A 24,487-nucleotide genomic window follows, 5' to 3' on the forward strand; every position below is an offset into this window, starting at 1 on the left:
ATATATATGTATATATGTATATATGCATTCCAGAGGGCCCTACTAGATCTATGATGTCATTGGTTGAAAGCTCCCAGTGAGTCCTTTCATACTACAGGTTGGTACCTTCTGATACTGACAGTTTTTATAAAACTAATTTCAACTCCTAATTTCTATAATTCTTAGAAATTTACAAAGTATTTTCCTTACCCATACCTCCATGAAAGACGTGATACAAATATTATCCCCACTTCACATTGAGGAAGTTAAGACTCAGGAGTAGTCACTTGCTCTTTCTCACACCTAGCGGATTGCGGCCAGAGTATAAAAAGACTATCATGGTTTCACTGGATTTGGTGTCAGGAAACCTGGATTTGAATCCTGCTCATAGAATTTTTTTTTTTTTTGCTCATAGAATCTTTTTTTTTTTTTTAGGTTTTTGCAAGGCAAATGGGGTTAAGTGGCTTGCCCAAGGCCACACAGCTAGGTAATTATTAAGTGTCTGAGGCCAGATTTCAACCCAGGTACTTCTGACTTCAAGGCTGGTGCTTTTATCCACTATGCCACCTAGCCTCCCTGCTCATAGAATCTTGAGGAGATCCCTTAACTTTTCTAAACCTCAGTTTCTTTATCAGCAGTATAAAGAGATTGGACCAGTTCTAAAATCTTGAACCCAGACAACTCCAAGAAGTTTTCCATTGCTGGTGACACCAGTGACTGAAGTTTATTGAAGAAAAGGTTACAGAAGGGTAAAGATTAAATTCCATGACTAGATATTTGTTTGGGTATCTTGTTTAGATATTTTATAACATCTTGGACCCTGCCCCCATCCTTCATCAATTAAAAGTATACTCTCCCTCTGTAAGTTTTCCTCCAGCACATTCCTTCTAACTCTCTGCCTTGGATTAGACTTGTTAGTATTCTTCTCATCTCTTTCCTAGTGGATTTCAAGTAGTTTACTTTGTGATTTTTATCTTTTTATATACAGGGCTTAGCATAATTCTGTAAGTATTGTAGGGACTATATGCATATGTGTACATGTGAGCCCATACACTCATAAGATGATGCACTCCCTTTCTTGGCAATTCCATGTCCTAATGCCACTCTGGAGATTTCCAGCTCTCACCTTTAGCACCAAACCAGGATTGCCATCCTGTCTCCCATCCCGTCTCCAGACAATGCTATACAAATAGCATAGTACAGAGAGGAAGCAATAAGTTATAGATATGGAAAAAATACTGAATTTGATGGCCAACCAGGATTCAAGTTCTGACTTTTCAAATTCCATACCTCTGTGACCTTTTTTATTATATAAATATTTTATTTTTTCCAATTATATACAGTAGTTGTTTCTACCTATCTTTTTTTGTAAGGTTTTGAATTTTATAATTTCCCCCCATCCTTGCTTCCCTCCCCCTCCCCCACAGAAGGCAGTCTGATAATCTTTACATTTTTTCCATGCTATGCATTGATAAAAAATTGAATGTGTTGAGAAAAAAACATAGCTTTGAGGAAAAAATAAAATATTAGAGATAGCAAAATTATGTACATAAGTACATAAGACAACTTTTAAAAAAAATTGAAGGTAGCAGTCTTTGGTTTTTGTTTAAACTCCACAGTTTTTTCTTTGGATACAAATGGTATTCTCCATCACAGAGCCCCTAAAATTGTCCCTGATCATTGCACCGATAAAATGAGCAAATCCATTAAGGTTGATCATCACCCCCATGTTGCTATTGTGGTGTACAGTGTTCTTCTGGCTCTGTTCATCTCGCTCAGCTTCAGTTCATGCAAATCTTTCCAGTCTTCTCTGAATTCCCATTCCCTCCTGGTTTCTAATAGAACAATAGTGTTCCATCATATACATATACCACAGTTTGTTCAGCTATTCCCTAACTGTTGGACATCCCCTCAATTTACAATTCTTTGCCACCACTAACAGAACTGCTATAAATAATTTTGTACAAATGATGTTTTTTCCCTTTTTTCTTGATCTCAAAGTGTATGCATATTTTTATTGCCCTTTGAGCATAATTCCAAATTGTTCTCTGCAAAGGTTGGATTGGTTCACAGGTCCACCAAAAATGCATTAGTGTCCCAGTTTTCCCACACTGATCACTGTCCTTTCTGGTGTGACCTTCTTCTGAATGAAATTTAAACTTACAAACCTACATCTGTAGAGTGGGAGATTGGATTGAAAAGCTTTCCAACTTGAAATCTATATTTCTTTGCTAAGACTTGTGGGGGAGTCAAATCAAGGACTGTTACCTACAAGATCATAATCTAGTTGGAAAATTAAAACTTGTAATGAAAATGTAGGAGCAGTACAAGATATGCTGTAATCAGATGCGTAGTTTAGGAGCAGTGAGTACCAGACATGAGAGGAACTAGGAAGGCTTTATGGAGGAAGTAGGACTTAAGGATTTGGGTAGATAATGAAGGGAGGGGTTCAAAAAGGTAGTCTAAGTGAAGGAAAATAAGATTAAGAAAATAGCTTTCCCCTATTTGTTAAAAGGTTATTTCACAAGTCTTGAATAAGTACCCTCTCTGGGCCTTGATTTCTTTCTCTATAAATTGAGGGGTTGCACTAGATGATCCAGCTTTGACATTTCATGATTTTATGGAGTTTTCCTCAGTGGAAAACAGAACAAACCATTTACAGAGCTTGGGACTGTAAGGTAACAATAACTGCCTTCTGGCTTATCCCAGGGATGGTGTCCAAATAACGGACAACCCTATGATCTCATCCAGGGCTTGTACACCCTTGGGGAAAAGGCAGAAGGTGTGGCAGATGGCTACAGCTTCTGCTTTCTTAGGGAGGTGGAAATGAGATAGTCAGCAGGACCCTAGCTGGACTCAGAGGCCAGCTTACCCTCTTGTGTCAGAAGCTAGAAGATCAGAGGGTTCCTTTCTTGTCTAGTCCTCACCCCCCCACCCCACTAATAATCCCACCAGTCACCCTGTACATTATAGAGGGAAAGACCTCATCGTCATCATCAAACATTTATTATGCACTTACTATGTACAGAACTGTACCAGGTCCCATGGCTTCCAGAATATATAATTGTCCAGCAAAATCTAATATTCTCACTCTAATTATCACCTCCCCTAGTTTCCTTTCACCTGCCTTCTGGGCTATTGTAACAGCCTCATGACTGGCCTCCCAGTCTCTCTTCACTCCCTCTTACAATTCATTCTGCACATACTCACAAAAATATTTCCTAAAGTCACATGTCTGAAATTTGATGACTAGATATAGAGATTATTATATATAAAATGGATAATTTTACATAAAATATAGCTATTATTATGTTATATATTATACATTTTATTATTTTACATATTTGTGTATGTGTGACACAGACAAACACTCATAGTCACTGTGATGAAAGCCCTTTAGTGACCATTTGACTTGTCTTCCCTGATCCTTCCCCTCCTCCTACCTTTTACCTTGGTAACAATCTTCCCTCCTTATTTTGAATTCTTTCTAATGAACTTATATTGATAGGCTTAGAAATAGAAAGAACCTCAAAGGTCATCTAGTCAGTCTTAAAAATCATAGATGTCTAATTGGGAGGAACCCCTTATACCAGGGTTTCCTAATCTTGTTTATGCAATGGACCCTTTAACAGTATGGTATAGCCTTATGGACACCTCAGAGTAATTTTTTTAAATAATTGCAGGAAATATTCAATTTTAGTTAGGGTTTTGGGAAAATATCCCCTTAACGCAAGGTTAAATATCTCTGATTTAGACCATCCCCTCATTTTACAGTTATGATTGCCTCAAGTCACACAGCTAGAAAAAAACAAAGTTGAAATTTGAATTCAAGTCCAAACCTAACCTTTTTCTCACTGTATTATTTTGTGGAATACTATGTATTAGAGCTAATAACTATTTGGGACTAACTAGGTCTAAACTTTGTATATCTCCAGGATAGCAGGCATTTAATAAATGGTTTTTTAATAAATCAACTTGCAACAGAATTAGTTACAGACTTTCTAGATCATAAGTTCTATATTTATTTTTTCATCTTTACAATTTCCATCTTTTTGCAGTCCTTTTCAATTTGCTGGGTATGAGATGAAACCTCAGAGTTCTTTTCATTGGCATTTCTCTTATTGATAATTAGCACTATTACCTATTTTAAGTCACTACATACTTTTTTAATTATTGAATTATTAACCCATCTGAGTTCTCTAGATCAGTGTTGCTTCTTTTTTTTTGTACTGGCTGAACCCAGAGACATTATAATCATTATTATTTTAAGGGTTTCTTGCCTATCTAACCAATAGCTCCCCCAGGACAGAAATCAAATGACTCACTGTCTACTCCAAGATCCTAGAGTCTGTCTCTGGGCAGAAGGGTCAGGTGAGGCCAAGGAAAGCAGATGGAAGAGCTGGTATCTTGGGTGTGTGGGCTGAAAAAGCATGCCCTTGTGGCTTTGATAGAACTGCTCTGACCCAGAAATAGGAATGACAATAACTTCCATTTATGTGATGTTTCAGATTTTCAGAACACTTTATATTATCTCTTTTGATCCTCATAATAACCCTTTGTGGTAAGTTTTTATTATTCCATTTTTAAACATGAAGAAACCGAGTCTCACAGAGGTTAATTGACTTGCCCAAAGTCCTATACTGATTGAGTCATCAACAAGAAGTAACTATGTGCCAGATACTGCTAAGGTCTAGGGATACAAAGAAAGGCAAAAATACATCTCCTGCCTTCATGCAACTCATATTCTTGGTCACATAGCTAGGTAATTACTGTATTTCTCCATGTAAAAGATGCACCGTTTTTTGAAATATTTGGAATCTAAAAGCTGGAGCCTCTTATACAATGGTTGTAGATTTTTTACTTGCATTTCCTGCTTTTTTGCACTTGTCTTTGTACTCATTGTTTCACCTCTGCTACTGGTATATTAGGTTTTGCCATGTTCTCCCCAGAAATGGCTCAGAAAAGATTTTCCTACAGTACTGAATTCAAGTTCAATGTAATCCAGTTTACAAAAGTGAATGGAAATCATACTTCTGAACATCAATTTGGTCCTCCTCCAACTGAGAAAACAATCCAGGACTGTCTATGGGGAGGAAGAAACCCTACTGAAAATATCACGCAGAAGAAGACCATGAGAGGCAAGTCAGCAAAGTGGCCTGATTTAGAGAGGGAATTGAAGAGATGGATTGAAGAGCAAAGGGTAAGTGGAATTCCTTTGTCCACAAAGGTGGCTCAGCATGAGGCAAGAAGAATTGCTGATGAAAAAAGAAATGACTGATTTCAAAGGACGACACAATTGGTGCTTCAGGTTCATGAACCAGATGCATCCATGCATCAGACTTGCCCAGGGAGAGCTTGTGGTCAACCACAGACCAGAGCACAGGCAGGAAAGCAGTCAGAGCCTCTCCTAAGATGATGATTCATCATCAAATGCAGATGAAGATGAGCTAATGGATGGGGGTTTTGACAGTAATGAGGAGTTGCATGAATTTTATGATGAATACAACTTGAGTTCAATAACTTTATGTAATATTTTTTTCCAAATTTCAGGCCCCAAAGTTAAGGTGTGTCTATACATGGGAACATCTTATACATGGGGAAATATGACAATAAGTGTCTGAGGTCAGATTTGAACTCAGGTTCTCCTGACTCCAGGGCCAATGCTCTATCTATCTGTACCACCCTTCCTTTCCCTTCCCTTTGGATAGCAAATCATCTTATATAGGTTTTACATCTATAATCATGTTACACATATTTACTTAATAGATACTCTGTGAAAGAAGAATGAAAACAAAAGGGAAAAACCATGAGAAGGAAAGACCAAAAAAAAATTTAGATGAAAATAGTATGCTTTGAGCTGTATTCAGATTCCATATTTCTTTCTCTGGATGTGGATGGCATTTTACATTGTAGGTCTTTTAGAATTGTCTTTGATCACTGTATTCCTGAGAAGAGCTAAGTCTATCATAGTTGATCATCACACAGTGTTGCTGTTAAAGTGTTCAATGTTCTCCTGGTTCTGCTCACTTCACTCAGCATCAGTTCATTTAAATCTTTGCAGGTTTTTCTGAAATCAACTTGTTCAGTCATTCCCCAATTGATGGAATACCCCTCAATTTCCAATTCTTTGAGACCACAAAAAAGAACTGCTATGAATATTCTTGTACATTTGAGTTCTTTTCCCTTTTTTGTGATATCTTTGGATAAATAGATCTAGTAGTAGTATTGCTGGATCAAAGGGTATACACAGTTTTATTGTCCTTTGGGTATAATTCCAAAGTAAAGAGCTCATATTCTAATGAGGTCATATTCTACATGTAAATTACTAGGGACATATAAGTTATAGACAGAATAGATGGAAGATGATGATGATGATGATGATGATGTTTGTCTTTTGTTCTTGAAAAAGACATGACATCAGGGAAGTGGTCATGACAAGTAAATGAATTGGATTTGAATGAGGGGGCTGCTGTGCTCCGTCATCAGCCTCACTTTCTCCTCCAGAGCCATCTGGGCCCAATGGTCAGATGTATATGAAAAAGGACAACTAGAGTGGGCCCTGGATTTAAGGCAATCAAGGTTAAGTGACTTGCCCAAGGTCCCATAGCTTGTATGTATCAACTGTCTGGTTAGATTTGAACTCTGGTCCTCCTAACTTCAGGACTCTATCCACTACTCAGAAAGAAGGCAATATCAGCAGGAGTGACTGGGAAAGCACTACTACAGGAGGGGGAATATCAATTTTTGAAAGAAATTAAGGAAGCTAGGAGGTAAAAGAAAGGAAAGTGAACATCCTAAAAATGGGGGAAAGCCAGCAGCCAGCAGGTCTAAGCCTATAATCTTAAAGGTTCCTGTTGACCATTATTTCTTCCTCTGTTCCCCTAAGGAGTATCACAGCTGAGCTGCAGACAGGCCAGGAGCTGAGACATTTGTTATTTGCTGCAGACAAATGAAAAGCCAATATCTCTCCACAGTTGCTAGTGTGAGTGTTGGTTGCCATGGTACCAAAGTGCTTTACTAAGACGAGCAGCTTCCACATCCCCATTAGCATCAAATAGAGATTGCTGGCCCAGCCTTAAGCCTGGATGCTTCTGAAAACTACAGGTATGCCCTGTTTTTTAGAAAAACAGATACTATTAAAATCCCACTTCAAACAAAACCATCAAAAATAGGGTTCTGCATAACATATTTCTGATCTCCTTACAATGAATTTCAAAGTCCTATATTTTGAGTGCTTCTTCTGGCCCCTGGCAATAATGAAAGAGCAATTTTCTATAACAAAGAACTTGATCATGAATGCTCTCTGACTTGTAAATGAAGAAAGGAGAACTGAACTGAGCATAATATAGTTCTTTTGTTTTGCTATCTAGTAGTAATTTTGTTTCCCATTTCTTCCTACTCCCAGACATCCCCAACCACCCAACAAAATAATAGGTCCACAAAAATCCAAGCTCTTAGAGGAAAAATCACAGTCATCACATCTGAGTTTTGGAAAGGACCACAGACCATGTAGTGGCCCCTATCTGAAAAAAGTCCTTCATAAACCTCTCTCAATAGTCTACCCTCCTCCCCCTCCTCCCACTAGCTTTTGCTTGAAGACCTACCAGAGAGAGCTGAACATTATGTTTGCTGTTCTGTTGATTCCTGTTCTTCCTTTCTTTCTATGACTTGTCTTTGAAATATTTTCCAGGAAACCAGTGACCCAGGCTGGGCTGTTCTCTTACTTGAGTAGTCTCTCTTGGAAATCATGGAATCATCCTGTTACAGATGATTTTTGACTCTTGGTAGGGTGGGAATTCAGAGAGCTGGAAGACCATAGAGTGTTGCTCCTCATCACCTTCCCAACTTCAGACCAAGAATTCTGGCCATCCATGGGAGGAGTGATACAGCCCAGGGACAAGTAGGATTTCTTTGCCCATTAGTTTTCTCTTTGTAATTGTAGAAAAAGCACCGACTTTGAAGTCAGAGGATCCTAGTTCAGAATCCTCCCTCTAATATTTATAACCTTTATGTGAGCTTAAATTGGACATCTCTCAGGATCTGTTGACTTAAGCAAACTATAAAATGAGAGCCTTGGACTAATTCATTTGTGAGGGCCTTTCTAGCTCTAATATCTAATCCTATGAAAAAAGATATGAAACATAATTTTAGGAGAAACTTCATCCAGGAAGAAGAAAACAGACCACAGTTTCTAGGACTGGGAAGACATGGACTTGCCTAGGCAAGCATGAATGAATAAAACATATGTATGTAAACCAAAAGGACCATAAATTTAGAGCTAGAAGGGACCTTTTGAGATCAATTTGTTGAAATGATCTCTTTTCACAGCCAAGTTAACCAAGAACTATCTGGAAGTGGTGGTAGAAACCAGATTCCATCCCAACTTTTTTTTCCCTCTAAATTCAAGGATTTTTTAACTATACTGCATGACTCTTTAACTGTCCATGGCCCCTCTCCCAGCTATTCCCCCATCCCTGCTATCTCTTCCTGTGTCTCTGCTTATTAGCTGACTTCCAGCAGGGTTGTGGTCAAGGGCAGGCAAAGGGAATAGCAGCAGCCCCCAAGTGTAGCTTTGTGTTCTGACTAGATCCTTGAAGAGAGGCTGGATCATCCTGGAATGTGCCTGGAGCCCCAGTCATGGGATCAGAAATGGGAAATACTGTTGCTTCAGTCTGAGTTGCCAATTTGTTCTTGCTTGTTTTTCAGATATACACAGAGCACACAACAGGGACATGTTCTGACCTGCCACAGACTCTCATGGCTTCTACTTCAGTACTAGGCATTCAGTGTTCAGGGGGTAGCTTTGTATGATGGTGGAAGGGTCTCTGGCCTAGGAGCTAAAATATGAAGATTCTAGTACCTCCTCTACTCTTCACTTACTATGTGATCTTGGATTGCTCCCTTCCCTTTTCTGAGCCTTAGTTTCCTGGTTTAGAATGATAACTCATAATTCTATGGCACTTTATTGTTTATGGCATGCTCTTCTTGCAACGACTCTATGATTGAGATTGATATTTTAAGTGTTATTTTGAAGAAACTAGAAGTTAGAGAGGTTATGGGATTTTCCCAGGATCACACAGCTAATAATGTGCCAACATAATGTCTCAAGCCCATCTTTAGAGGTCCTTACTGACTAGCTAGTCTCTAAATCCCGTCTACCTCTCATGTTCTCTGAGGTCTCTCAATAGGTCCTACTTTTCCTTCTTTGCAGAACCTTTGCTAAGGGACCATGGTGAGAGAGATAGAGAAAAGGCTTTAAGACATAGCCCCTGTCCTCTGGAAGCTTTCCATATAGTATTAAAATTAACAATAAAAAGGAGAGAGGCAGCTCACTTAGGTTTGTGGAGTAGGGATTTGGAATTGGAATTAGGTAGACATAGTTTTATCACCTTTTAACTTCATGACCTTGAAAACAAGGTGCTTTCATTCACTGATCCTCAGTTTCATTTTCTGTCAAATGGAGCTCATAATACGATACTTTTACCTATCTTTGTATGTTTTTGTGGGAAAAGCACTTGTTAAACCTCAAAATCCTCAAGAAACATGAGTTATTATTATTACTACTACTACTACTTAGCATATAATCAGTGTAAATGGAACAAGAACTAGGAGACGGCTGAAGTAGTTGGGGAATGTTTCCCTGAAGAGGTGGGTTGGACTTGAAAATGTGAGTAGGAGAAGGGAGAGAGGGAAGGAGGGTATGGTGTGCTAGAAAAGGGCCCCCATCTCACAGTAGACCCTTGTTTCAGGTAGGCTGTTGATTTCTGGGCCCCCAGAGTACTTTAGTGAACTGTTGATTCATAGTTGTGAAAGTGCCCACACACCTCCATGATTGGAAGCCACACTTCCCTTTCCTCTTGCTAAGAAACAAACAGCTTTTGTATACTTGGCTTCAAGGAGCAAGTCCTGATTTGGGGGCTGTTCACTGGCTGTTCCCTGTCTTCCGGTCTCGAATCCTGAGAGTTATTTTAGTCTGGGGATTGCCTTGGGGCTCTGGGGCAGTGTTTGCTTAGTTAATTACTTAGATAGTAAGGAGTTTCTGGAATAGGAGGGAAGCTGGGAAGAACCTGCCTCTGTTTAGCTCACTTTGTAAGAACACAAAATGTTTCTAAGAAGATCCAGCTGTGTCTTCTGCTGGTTGATTTGGGGGAAGTTTAGTGAGTTTTCCCAAGTTTTAGTGAGGGGTTTGGGAGAATTAGTTCCTCTTACTCTGATTTTGTCACATGAGGAAAGTAAGTGGCTTTTTTGGTAGTATTAATATTGTTGCTAAAAAAATAACAACCCACCTTTCTATGGTACTTTAAGGTTTATAAAGCCTTGCTTTTCTCACAGCCCACACTGAGCTTGGTAGACAATATGAAGAGTGGAAAACTTTTATACTGGAAAAAATACCTCTGAGTTATGCCTTCATAAGAACATAGTTGCTTGATAAACATTGACTGGATAAATGAAAGTTTAATGAATATGCTTGGATTGATAACTTCCTATATGCTTTTTCCTATGCTGGGGTGCTGGGGAAGATAAGAAGTAACTAACTTGTCTGGGTCTCAGTTTCCTCCTATGTAAAATGAAGAGATTGAATTATTTGTTCCCTGCAATCCCTTTCAGTTCTAACATTTTTATGTTCTATAATTTAAGAGAAGAGAAATAGTCTGGTATAGTGAGAAACAAAAGACCTAGGTTTGAATCTGTCTTAGCTCAGAAACTCTCAGGAAGTCATTTAGTCTCTTTCAGTCTCAATTTCCTTATGTATAAATTGGGGCTAATATCTCCCTCACAGGATTGTTATGAGAGAGGATTTAGTGAGATAATTGTCCTTTTAAGATCAAAAACCTTAAAAGTGCTCATCTTTGAATATGAGATATTCTTATAAGGGAAGAATCCTTCTAGTTCTGACGTTCCAGCATCTTAATTGACATTGATGTTGTACTTAAAGGTTTGCAAAGCTATGTATTTCAAGATACAGTCCCTTTGGGGAAGCTAAGTGGTACAGTGTCTAGAACACCAGCACTAGAGTCAGGAGGACCTGAATTCAAATTTGATCTCAGACACTTGATATATACTAGCTTTGTGACCTGGGGCAAGTCATTTAACCCCTTTGCCTCACAAAAAAAAAAAAATACAGTCCCTTCCCTTAAGGTTGTTATAACCTTATTAGGTAACTAAGACATATGTGAAACCATTTGAGAATGTATTTATTCAGGAATTACGTGGTGTAGCCCAGACTAAAATTCAGAGGTTTGATAATATCTCAAATAACTTATAGCATTTTAAGGTTTGTAAGCTCACAACAATCTTGTGATATAGGTAAAACAAGAATTATTATCTCTTGGGCAGGTAGGTGGAGCAGTGAATAGAGCACTGGACCTGGAGTAAGGAGTACCTGAGTTCAAATCTGGTCTCAGTCACTTAATAATTACCTAGTTGTGTGGCCTTGGGCAAGCCACTTAACCCCATTGCCTTGCAAAAACAAAAAATAAACAAAAAAGAATTATTATCTATTTTGCAGATAGTAAAGACTGAGGCTAAGTGATTTTCTAATGATTACATAGCTATGTTTCTAAAGCAGTATTTGAACCCAGTTCTCTTGATATTAAGTCATGTCCATAATCCAGTACTATCTTATATTCAGAGGAGGAAGGGACCTAGGAGGACATATAGTGTTGTGCTGTTTAAGTACCTACTATGTGCTGTCTCAATTGTTGGAAATACCAAGAATCCAGTCTCATCTTTTTTTTAAATAAATTTGTTTTTTTATTTTCCTACTACATGCAAAGATTTCAACAATCATTTTTTGTAAGGTTTTGAGTTCCACATTTTTCTCCCCCCCTTCCCTTCTCTTCCCCTCCCAGAGAGCAATCTAATCTAGGTTATAGATATGTAACTGTGTTAAACATAATCCCATATTGATCATATCGTAAATGAAGAATCAGAACAAAAGGGGGGAAAAATAAGAGGGGGAAAACATAAAATAAATTTTAAAAATTGAAAACAGTAAACTTTCATCTGCATTCAGACTCCATAGTTCCTTCTCTGGATGTGGATCAACTTTTTTTTTTCAGTTTTTACAAGGCAAGGAGGGTTAAGTGACTTGCCCAAGGTCACACCGCTAAGTAATTATTAAGTAGTCTGAGGTTGAATTTGAACTCAGGTCATCCTGACTCCAGACTCAATGTGCTATCCGCTGCATCACCTCGCTGCCCTGATGGACAGCATTCTTGATGATAAACCCTTCGAAATTGTCATGAGTCACTGTATTGCTAAGAAAAGCTAGAATTTAGATTTTCCAGTAGAGAAAGCCAACCTAGGTAATGGAGTGGCAGCCAGGAAAATAGAAATTATGATGAGTGGAATTATAGCAATTGGTACATCCTTGTCCAGATTGGTGATGTTGATTTGATTTCTATTCCTAGAGCAAAACATAGAAGGAGGGGCTGGGGCAGCACTACTTGAATATGGCTGGTGGTCAGAGCAGGACCAGAAGAGGTCAAGATTCATCAGTCAGAAGAAAAAAAGCTAAATGATTTCTCCAAAGTCAGATAGTTAGTAGAAAAATACATTAGAACATGGGGGAAGGGCTTTTTGGAGGTGATGAAATTGAGGTTTTTAAAGGATGGATAGGAATGGGATATTGAGAGAGTAGCATGGTGAATACTTGGGTGGAAGGGAATGTGCTTAATATGTCTGGAGGTGAATGGGATGGTCCTCTAACTTTTCCTTGACAACTCTTTGGCTGGTACTAAGGTCTTTTAAACCTGGCTAGGCTGTGAGAGCTCAGTGAATCAAGTCCCCTAGTCACACTCTCCAGTTCTGTTGGGAAAACAGACTAATACAACCCTGAGTCACATCAGGATCTCAGACATGTCTGTCCCTCCTAATGTTGCCATGGAAACTGCCTGCCAGCTCTGTTCGCCCAATTGATCAAGTGCATACTGGGAAAATAAGGGAGAAAAGGGGTAGAGGGAGGGGAAGCTACTATTAGGGGAAATAATCCCTGAATCTCAAGAGTTTGAAGGTTTTGCAGAGAATATCTCTTCCAATTCTAAAGCTGGCTCATCAGTTTATACAGGAATCCATTTCCTTTAATGGACTACTCCATTAATTGGCTTTGTTGCTGTATCTTCATGCCAGGGGTTTTCCCTCTCTCTGGAATATTTGCTGCCCCATAGGATGGGGTTAAATTGAGTTTCTCAACCTGGGTAGGTATGGAGCAGGATCTCATCTTGATATGACAGCAAGAAATGATTGCTTGTGGGACAGTCTCTTCCTCTCAGTCCCATCTGTAGGATTCCTGAGATTTTAAGTAGTGAAAATCTGTCTGCCAAAGTGGAATGAAGGAATTGCCAAAGTGCTGTAGAAAACATTTGCAGTGAGGAATCAAGGAAGAGAAGCGAGGCTAAGATAGTAATAGAAGAAACAGAAGGCTCTTGGGCACACTCTATCCAAGCCTGGTCTGTTCCTTGTACTGGAAAGGATCTATGTATATAGTCCTTCATCTGTTCCTCAACTCATGCTAATCCCCATCCCTAGGATGGTCTTATAGACTCACATATCTAGGACTAGAAAGGACTTAGCTACCACCTAATTTAACCCTCTCACTTTGTAGATGTGAAATTGAGGCCCCAGGTAAATGACTTGCCCAAGGTCACACCGAGGTAGTAAGTATTCAATCAAAGGTTGAAATCTATGTACTCTTTTCCCAAAGCCTATGCTATTTCTGCTGCACTACATACACTGTCTCCTTTTCCCCCTTCTTTACTTGTTGAATTCATAACCATCTTTCACATTCTAGCTGAAATGCTTCTCTTTAATGCAATCACCATACAATACCAATAAAATACTATGGGTTCTTTCTTGTTCCCCTTTCATATTGTGTACTTTGTGAAGACATGGACTGTGTTTGTGTCTTTTTAAACCTCTGTGTCTTCCCTAGTACCTAGCACCCAGTAGGTGCATAGTAAATGATCATTTAATTGAGCTGAACTGCTGTCTTTGAGGTCTGAATGAGGAACCCAAGTTCTTGGCTGACAGGCACTATTAGTGATTGTTATAATCACTGCCTAACAGAGTGACTCACACATAATAGGTATTTCATGAATGTTTGTTGAAATGGAATGAAAGGTGCTTGGTGCAGAAGAAGCAGCATCAGATTTGTTCTGTCTGGTGCCAAACCGCAGAACTAGAGCTCATTATGAAGACTCTGAAGAGATGCAGCATTCAGCTCCTTGTAAGGAGAAACATCCCAACACTAACTTTCCCAGAGTGACACGGTCTGTCTTAAGGGGGGGGGGGGCTTCCCCTTCTGTGGCTGTAAGTAATCAAGCTGAGCCTGGATGGCCTAGTATGTGCTGGGCACTCTCTTCATTTCTGTGGATAAGAGGCCAAAAGCAATCCCTGTTCTCCATGAGTTCATCACTTCATGACCACTTTTTAGGAAGATCTTCTGAAGGTGATCCCTGTTTGATGCCAATTGGTCTGGATGCTCTCTGCAGTGTCTGGAAGGCTGTGAACAGTACTTAACCTTCCCATCAACAGCTGAGCCGCAGACCCTCCCTCTTCTCTCCTCATCAGACAGCATCTCACTTGGCAGCCTGGACTTACTCTTTGTACTTTGGCGGAAAGAAAGCAGAGAAAAAACTTAAGGGTTTATATAAAGATATAGGAAGAAATGAAGGAAAGAATTTGCTGCAGGGGAAGTCAGATGCGGCTTTTTGAAGTAGTTTATACATTTTGTAATTCTAAGAAAGATTGAACAGAATTAAAAATTCTAGAGAAGAGGAAAGAACTTTTGGGCCCTCCTCTTTTGTTCCCAGGTAATCCATTTTTATTTCCTGCCTGAAATCCCATCGTACAAGTAGAGAAGAGATCCAGAAGGCCCCACTTTACTTCTCAATAAGGTTCATCTTCTTGGGTCTTGCTCCCCTGTTTCATCAAATGCTCCTTTTTAGGATCTAATGGTATTATTAGCTCGGAAAATCATTATCTTTTTATTGTTCAGTTGTTTTCAGTCATATCCTACTCTTCATGATCCTCTTCATTTGAGATTTTCTTGGTGGAGATACTGCAGGGGTGCTCTCTCCAGCTCATTTGACAGATAAGGCAAATAAAATTGAGTGCCTTGCCTCAGGGTCACATGGCTAATAAGTGTCTGAGGCTGAATTTGAACTCAGGGAGATGAGATTTCTAGACTAACTGGCACTTTATTATGTCACCTAGCTCCGCCCCCCAAAAATACATGCCTGACTGATTAATTTGGTGCAGTTCCTCCCTTTTCTCAAGGTCCAATTCAGATGCTTCCTTTTCGGGAAGCCTTGCCTGATTCTTCCTATCTTATCCATTCACCAAGCTGAAAATGTTCTCTTCCACAGAGAGCATTTCTCTTCATAAACACTTTGCCTTGCATTCTTTTTGCTTACCTCATTCTCCTTTGTAAGAAAATTATTATGTATTTTGTTTCTTCTTCACTATTAGATGATAAGTTCCTTAAAGTGAAGGAGGTCCTATGTCTTATCTATGGTTCCCTAGCACTTTTGAAAAGTCTTTTTAATATAGTAGTTACTTCAAGGTTCATTAAATGGAAGTGTAGAACCAAAGAACAGATCTTACAGTAATTCACTAGAGTCAGGCCTACTCCTTTCTTCCCACTTGATGGCACTTCCTTCAGCACTGGTGACAATTTGGCAAAGGGAATCAGGGTAACCCCGAAGTGACAAACTCAGGACAACTCAGGATATACCAAAAGGTTGTCAACACATGGTTGAGAAGTGCCCTCAAACCAAGTATTAGCTCCTCTGATCAGATCAGCCTTTAGCTGTCTGGTCTTCCCCCAATGAATGCTATGAACTCTATACAGGTCTCCCCAGCTTCCCTCCTCTCTTTAGCATGATCTTCTCTGTCTGTTCTATCACCCAGAGATTTGGGGGAACTTCACCAGCACAGACCCTGGGATTGTCTGCCAGAGATATAGCCTGTGACAGCCACAAGTTCCGTATTGTTGATTCAGCCCCCTCACGTGGTGAGCTGTGCCAGGCTCTGCTGACCTAGATTTTGATTGCAGCTGGCTAGCTGCTCAGTATAGAGCCAAGAGCCCACCCATTGCTGGGGCCCCAGGGAGTGAAGTTCAAGAGAATGGCTAGGTCAGAACCAATAAGAAATTTAACAAGAAAGAACCAGAAGTGACTTAATATGGAAGTCCTCTACTTTAGATTAAAAAAAAAAATCAATCCTATAAGTACATAATGGTAGAGACCTAGGTTGGAAACAGTTGTAAAAAAAAAGATGTGGGATTTAGGTTTAATACTGTGTTTTCAACAATTCACTGTGGCTGCTAAAAAAAATGCTCATTCAATCTATAAACATACCCAGGCCTCCCCCATTCTTTAAAAAAAAAATACAATTTTGCTTGACCCTACTATCCCTTCATCATCCTACACCTCTCTTCACAGCCAGATTCCTAGAAAGAATCATCTACACCCATTTCCTCACCTCCTACTCACTTTTCAGGCCCTTGTAGTCTGGTTTCCAACTCTACTGCTCATCTGAAACACTCTCTCCAAGGCTACTATTGATTTCATAATTGCCAGTCTGTAAAAGCCAATGACCTTTTCTTATTCTCCCTTTTGACCTTCCTGTAGCTTCTGATGCTCTTGGCTGCGTTTTCTCTCTCTCTCTCTCTCTCTCTCTCTCTCTCTCTCTCTCTCGGCTGCATTCTCGTTCTCTCGTTCTCTCTCTCTCTCTCTCTGAACATTTTCTCTTCTCTGGACCTAAACCTTTTTCTCTCCTGTTAAGGAGAGGAGACTATCAAGCACCTCAAAGATAGAAGGAATTTTGGAGGACATCAAGTCTAACTTCACTTCCAGAACAGGTGGTCATCCAATCCCTGCTTGTGCAGGCACCTCCAAGGATAGTGAGATTTATTTTTTTGAGAGGAAGTTCATTCATTTTTCTGACTGCAGTAACTGCTAGTACAATAACTGCTAAAAGTCATCATAATCATCTTTATTTTTAATTATTATTATTATTCAGCTGAAATCTAATTTCTTATAACTTTTTGTTGTTTGAAAGGCAATAGGGATAAATGACATGCCCAAGGTCCCACAGCCAAGTATTTAGTGTCTGAGGCTGCATTTGAACTCAAATTCTCCTGACTCCTGGTCTGGTGCTCTATCCACCACTCCACCTAGCTGTCCCTCCTTATAACTTTCAATGTTGCATTTAGTTCTACTTTTGGGGGTCAAGCCAAATGAGTCTGACCTCTTTTCTGCAAAGTAACTCATTAAATACTTAGCCCCACTCTCAATCCCTAATATTTAGCAGGTCTTAGATCTGGTAGCTGGTTCCACCTTCCATCCTTTCCATCAAGATTGTCTTAGACAAAATAACTGTGTATCTTTTTTCCTGGAATACTGTGTAATATTTATTTTTCCTCACTTCTCCAACTTCAAATGAAATAAACTATCTGACTTCTTCTTCACATTTCCAGGTTTTTTGCTCCTCACTCATTGCACACTGGTTTGTGTCCAACAAGTCTCTGACCAGAATGATTCAAAGAGGATTTTAGAGTCAGGGAGGGAGTGAGAGATGAGACTGGCTTCAGGGACTGGTGAAGAACATTTGGCATCTGTCTGTAAACTGAGCTGCTGTTCTTAGGAATGAGCCATGATTGGCATTGATAGAACTGTGAAATCAATTCAGATCAGTAGTTCTGTGAACTTTTTTTTGGTAAATATCTTCTAACTATATTTCTGTAGAACTGGTTTACTTTGTCATCCTAATTATTTTTACTTTATGCATTTAAGAATGTAATTCTGAATCAGGGTTGTGGCTTCCCCAGACTGCCCAAGGGAATTCATGACAGAAAACAGGTTAAGAGTAATTCATTGAGCATCAGCTAGGTGGCACAGGTGGAGTATGAGCCCTGAAGTCAGGAGGACCTGAGTTCAAATTTGTCCTCAAACACTTAATCATTACCTAGCTGTGTGACTTTGGGCAATTCACTTAATCCCATTGTCTTGGGAAAAAAAAAAAAAGACTAATTCACTGATCTGAAATTGTGGCTCTTTGTAGATTGAAGAGGGAGCATAAAGCATTAGAAAGATCCCAAAACTTTGGGTTAGGTTCTTGATTGCCATGACTTGTGTGACTTTGGACATGTCAGTTCCCCTCTCTCTCTGTCTCAGTTTCCTTCTCCATTAAATAATTTGCTCAGATGATCTCTAAGGGCCCATCAAGCTCCATGTCCTGTGATGCTAATTTTAATTTTATATTTTTTCCTTATGGATAGAGGGTCTAGAGAACCTTAAGTTTACAGTATACTTTCCTCTATGAGATAAATTGTACAAATATCATTGAAGAAATAGGTTCAGAGAGGTTGATTAAGTAGCCCAAGGCCTCATACCTTGGTGCCCAAGTCTCACAGTTTGATGCCCAAATCTAGAGCAATTTAGACAACAACATGCTCATTTAAGCTCATTGTTGCATGTTTCTGAACATTTATCCCAATTAAATTGAAAACTTCTTTGTGCTCTGGTCTCTTGCTTTTCCATTTTTAAGACTATCTCACTATAGTTTTGGGTACAACAAGGATGGGGGGACAGGTAGGAGATGATAGGGGACATTGCAGGACTGAAGCTTCTATCTTCCTTTCTCTAGGATGAGATTGAGGAGCTACGGGCTGAGATGCTGGAGATGCGAGATGTCTACATGGAGGAAGATGTCTACCAGCTCCAGGAGCTCCGACAGCAGCTAGACCAAGCCAGCAAGACCTGCCGAATCCTGCAGTATCGCCTACGCAAGGCAGAACGACGCAGCCTCCGAGTGGCCCAGACAGGCCAGGTGGATGGGGAACTCATTCATAGCCTGGAGCAGGATGTCAAGGTGAGTCATAAGGAGGAGAACTCTTACCCATTCATTTCATTCAGTCAAACATTATTAAATGCCTCCTTATGAAAGAACTTGGGGATAGAAAATTTAGAGAAGACACAGACCCTGCCCTCTTAAACCTTATATTCTAATGGGCCAAGAGAAATTTATATAACAGTAATATATGAGAGATTTAGTAAATACATTTGAGAGGTACAGAGTGCTGTATTAGGTCTGAGGGGGAGTTCATTATTCTTGGAGGATCAGGGACATAAGTTCATAGATTTAGAGCTAGAAGAAACCTCAGAGGTCATCTGGTCCAACCTAGGCCAACTGTTACCCAATGTTATTTGTCCAATGTGCACATGTAGTAAATATACTGAATTCAGAACCAGTGTGACTCCTGAAGCTTTCTGGAGCAACAAACACTTGAACTGAAGAAGAAAGACTGAGAAAATTCAGTAGGCAAGGAGAGTGATCAGATCCCAAACAGCAAGATGCCCCTTCATTATACTCTTGGAGCTCAGGCACTCTGAGAATCACTCCTGGGCTTCAAGATGTGACCAGCCTTTATCCTTTAGAATAATCATGCATATCCCAGGTGGTCCATGATATATATAAGTCACAGTGGCTAGAACCTAGGACATTGCCTAGTATCCTGGCCCATTGGAAATATGTCTAGACTTGTTTTGGGAAGGGAATCCCCCTCTCACCTTTGACCCTAATAGTGATATTTAGTCTGAATTACAGGATGGTCAGGGAAGGAAATTAGGACAAGCTTTCAGGATGGAGAAGGTCTGTGTAGGTAGAGATTCTGTGGAAGGGGTTTTCCTGTTAGGGATAAAGTAGAACCTGGCATATTTGAGATATAGTGAACATACTAACCTACTAGTATGTTGGCTTCTGGTTCTATGTATTCAGGCTAGATTCCTTTAAAGGTGGACACCTATATCAGGAGACTCTCTTAAGAACAGACATAAAGGCTATTATTGTTTTTGCTTTATTGTATTTTTCTTGTGATTGCTTTAGACTTTAAAATTTTTTTAATCTAGTGGGAGGATAGGTAGTGCAATGGATAAAGCACCGGCAGACACTAATTACCTAGCTGTGTGGCCTTGGGCAAGCCACTTAACCCCGTTTGCCTTGCAAAAACCTTTAAAAAATTTTTTATCTATATTTTGACTTTTGAGGTTCTTTGGATGTCTGAGGTCAAATTTGAACTCAGGTCCTCCTGACTTCAGGGTCAGCCCTCTACCCACTGTATCATCTAGCTGTCCCAAATCCTAGTCCTAACTCAGTCCATTGAATTTGTTAAGGTCATAGTTTAATGACACTGGTTTCTTTTTTTTTCTTGGGTAAATAAAAATAGCACCAAAAAAAGAGAAGGGCATCAAGGAACCTGGCTATTATGAGGAGATAGTTCCTTTCTTTCTTGCCTGTATTCAGTACTCTTCACACAGGAAACATTTTTTTTTAAAAGTTTGTTACGGTCTCTTCTCTTTTCTCCTGTCCTTTCCTTATCTCCTCTCCTTTTTTCCTCTTCTTTCCCCTCTTTTCTCCTCTCTCCTCCCATTCCCATGTTGCCCAGTTGATGAACTCAATCAGCAATACTTATGCTTGGGAATAGCATTAATTGCTAAAGAGGCTGCTGGCTCTGAACAGAACACTTCTCTCCATCCATGCACTTCTTGCCCATTTTCCTCTAAGATTTGGGGGTGGGGATGTACAAAACTAAGGGATAAAGTACTTTCCTGACCTCTTTGGACCTAGGCATAGTATTTGCCACCCTCCCTTTGCTTTGTGCAGAGAAAAAGAGTATTATGAAGGCCAAAAAAGACTAGACTTTCTGGAAGATTACATTTGAGTTGAACTTTAAGGATAGATAGGAATTCAACAAGGGAAGAGAAAGAGGGAGTCCCTTCTCTTAAAAAAATACTTAAAAAATTATCAACTTAACATTGTCCCCAAATACATTTCTATATAGAAAGAAAATAAAAACATCATACATGAAACTATGACCTTCTCTCATGTGAAGTTTGTGCATAGTGAGGAAATTGGGAGGAAGCACTTTCCATGGAGAAAGGGCAATGTAAGCAAAGGGAGGGTGGCAAGAGAGTACAGGATAGGTTTAAGGGGCAGAGTTACCCAGTTTAACTAGATTATAGAGTGCATGGAAGGAGAATGGTGGTAGAAAATAAGACTAGAGAGACTGGGTGGCACCAAATTGTGAAGGGCTCAGACTGCTAGGTAGAGGAATTTGAATTTTACTTGGTAGGTAATAGGGAGCCACTGAAAATTTTTGAGTAGAACAGCAAAATTACAAAATCTATGAGAATAGATTATAGGGTCATATAATGCTTTGAATAGATTATAGGGTTATCTAGATCTTTAAGCATTTTATAAAGGTTTAACTGAATTATTATAGGGTTATACAGAGCTTTAAGCATTATATAAAGGTTTAACTGAATTTGGTAGTGTAGGATAGGAAAATTTTTTAGGAAATTCTTTCCCAAAATTCTTAGGCAATTGTGCAAATTCTTTATGAAACAAAGTATGGTCCTTAGTTTTGCTTCCATATTTGCCAGAAGAGAATTTGGGAAGTGAAGTGAGTAGAAGGTTTGAGACTTGGGTCACACAATGAGACAAGCTCTGGTGTGTAAAGGGCATACACAGTGGTCAGGGGCTCAAGAAGTCAGAGCAGTCTCTAGTCCAGAGACTTGCTTTGCATGTTTGAATTTTAACTGGCTAATTCCCTGCTTGGTGGCAGCTGCTTCCCTCCTCCTTGAGGGCTTAGAAAACCATGACCTCATTCACATTCCTGCTACATGTCTTCTAGCAGCCCTTATCCCTGTTATAGGGTGTGGGAGAAGCATCACTCTCTAGGAATGAAGCTTTGATGAAATGTTCATGTGGGTCTTGTTTCAAGGGAAATTGGTGGGGGGGCTTGCTTGGGAAGTTCTTATAGGATGATAGAAGTACTACCATGGGGCAATAAAGATTTATCAGAGTGACTCTGCACTATTTTTTTTAAGGGGCTTTCAGGGCAATTTAGGTGGACTTACCTTGCCAGCTTATCCTTAAAGGCTCTCAAGCCTCTGCCACTCACCAGTCACCCACAGCACTCAAGGCCACCCACAACCCAGCCAGGTCCATGAGCACTAAAAAAAAAAACCAAATAACTAATAGTTTGGTTTAGCTCACTGCACATCTATCCAGGGCCTTCTGTATGCAAAACGCTATGGTAGGGGTCGGCTAGGTGGCGCAGTGAATAGAGCAACAGCCTTGGAGTCAGGAGTACCTGGGTTCAAATCCGACCTCAGACACTTAATAATTACCTAGCTGTGTGGCCTTGGGCAAACCACTTAACCCCATTGCCTTGAAAAAAAACCTAAAAAAAAACGCTATGGTGGGTGCTGGGGGAGGAGATAAGTTTAATGTAAATTTTAGATCAGACCTAGTTCTTGCCCTCATGGAGCTCATAATCTGATAGAGGGATAATATATGTACATAGAAAACTATAATTCATGATATCATCAAACATTGATTAATTGGCTACTTATGTGCTAGCCTCTGTGCCAAGTACAGTTTACAAATTACAAACTAACAGTTTACAATCATTATCTCATTTGATCCTCACAATAGCCCTATTAGGTAGGTACTATCATGTCTCCATTTTAAAGTTAAGAAAACTGAGGCAGATTGAATTTCAGTGACTTGCCCGAGGTCACACCTCTAGTAGCATCTGAGGCTAAATTTGAATTCAGGACTTCATGACTCCAGGCCCAGTACTCCATCCACTGAACCTAGCTGCCTCTAAAAGAAAGAGATAATAATTGAATATAGTTATCTGTACATCAAAAATTAGCCTTGAGTTCAAAGAATCAATTCTTTTTTTTTAATTGTTTTTTTGAATTTTACAATTTTTCCCCCAATCTCATTCCCCCCCTACCACCACAGAAGGCAGTCTGATAGTCTTTACATTGTTTCCTTGCTATGCATTGATCAAAATTGAATGTATTGAGAGAGAAATCATATCCTTAAGGAAAAGATAAAATATAAAAGATAGAAAAATTATATAAGATAACTTTTTTAAATAAAAGATAATAGTCTTTGTTTAAACTCCACAAGTCTTTCTTTGGATACAGATGGTATTTTCCATTGTAGAAACACTAAAATTGTCCCTGATTGTTGCACTGATGAAATGAGCAAGTCCGTTAAGACAAAGAATCAGTTCTGCATGATTATAATCATGAAAATGGTTTCCATTTCTGTAGTTCTTTATGAATTTTTCTGAACTTTTCAAGTTCATGTTCCTCACTACATTGAAGTAGGTGTGTATGTGGGGGGGGGTATTTTCAACTCCATGAAGCTGAAGTTCAGTAATTAACTGGAAAAGAAGGACTCCTCTATCACAGAGGCACTTAATGTTACTGCTAGAGGGACTTCAGTGAGCATCTAACCCAATCCCCTCTTTTCACATATGGGCAAAGTGAGATCTGTAAAGGGGAGGTGACTTGCTCAAGGTCACATAATGAGTCAGGACTCTTGCTTCTGCAGTCCCAAGAACTTTTTGTTGCTCTATGTTGTTTCAGTCAAGAGAAAAGGATATATTAGGAGACTACCAAGAGTCAGGCACTAACTGCTGAAGACACAAAGAAAGGCAAAAATCACTCCTGCCTTCAGGGAGCTCACAGTCTAATGAAGGAGACAACATTCAAACACCTATATACATATCAGGTATCCCAGGATATATTGGAGATAATTTCAGAGGGAAATCCCAGGAAAGTAGGTGTTTAAGATTCAGTTTGGTTTCTTCCTAATGCAGAGTTTAGGAGTGCAGGGAAGCTGTATGTCTGTGTGGGGTAGGGGAGGAACATGAGGAAAGAGAACCAAATTGGGAAGCAAGAGAAATACTTTGGAGCAGGGCCAGCACCCTTCCTCCCAAGCCAAAAGCTATTTATCAGGAACTGTGCTGGTGTTCTGCAGCTGGATCTTCATCAGATTATAAAGTTTAAAGTTTACGTTAAGGGCTCATAACTTCAGATGGTCTCTAAGAAGACTTTTTTAAATCAAGGGCAGGATTGAGTAGATCTCTCCCTCACACATTCACTTACTTGGTAGAGATGGTGAGGTTGAGCTTTTCCTGTCTTGGATAAAGTGGATTTGGAATTGAATCCCTTTCAGTCAGTCATTCGACGTTCATTAAGTGCTTCCTTTATGCCAGTCAGAGGCCTAAACACTCTACAATTATTAGTTCACTTGATGCTCACCACAACCCTAGGAGTTGGGTGCTACAGATGAGGAAACAGAGGCAAACAAAGGTTAAGCATCACACACAGCAATAGTGCTGAGGCCATATTTGAACTTGGGTCTTTCTGACTCCAGACCCAGTGCTGCCCATGCTGATTAAGCCATGATATCAAGTAAGGTGCTTAGATTTCTGAGCCTCAGTGTCTATATGTAAAGTGTGAACAATAAATAATGCTTTTTATCGCCTGCTTCACCAAATAATATAAAGTATTTTGTAAATCACAATTAAAATAGAATTATGAGTGATTTGAAATATGAGCTGCTCCCATGAATCTTGTCAGAATTGATGAGGAGGATAGGTTGCATTTCCAGGAGGGCTTTTGTTTTCAGTTTAAAA

General features: G+C 39.5%; 1 protein-coding gene across 2 annotated transcripts in view; it reads left to right on the forward strand.

The window, feature by feature from the left end:
• The window catches only part of MTCL2 (microtubule crosslinking factor 2), a 124,524-nt gene that overhangs the window by 17,553 nt on the left and 82,484 nt on the right, over window positions 1-24,487 (forward strand). For both annotated transcript variants that reach the window (XM_074212009.1, XM_074212008.1), the window contains exon 2: window positions 18,631-18,855. In XM_074212009.1, the coding sequence (XP_074068110.1) occupies window positions 18,658-18,855 (198 nt within the window). In that variant the 5' untranslated portion in view covers window positions 18,631-18,657. The remainder of the gene's footprint in view (window positions 1-18,630; window positions 18,856-24,487) is intronic.

The sequence above is a fragment of the Macrotis lagotis genome, chromosome 1 (genome assembly GCF_037893015.1).
Source record: "Macrotis lagotis isolate mMagLag1 chromosome 1, bilby.v1.9.chrom.fasta, whole genome shotgun sequence".
Taxonomy (NCBI): Eukaryota; Metazoa; Chordata; class Mammalia; order Peramelemorphia; family Peramelidae; genus Macrotis; species Macrotis lagotis.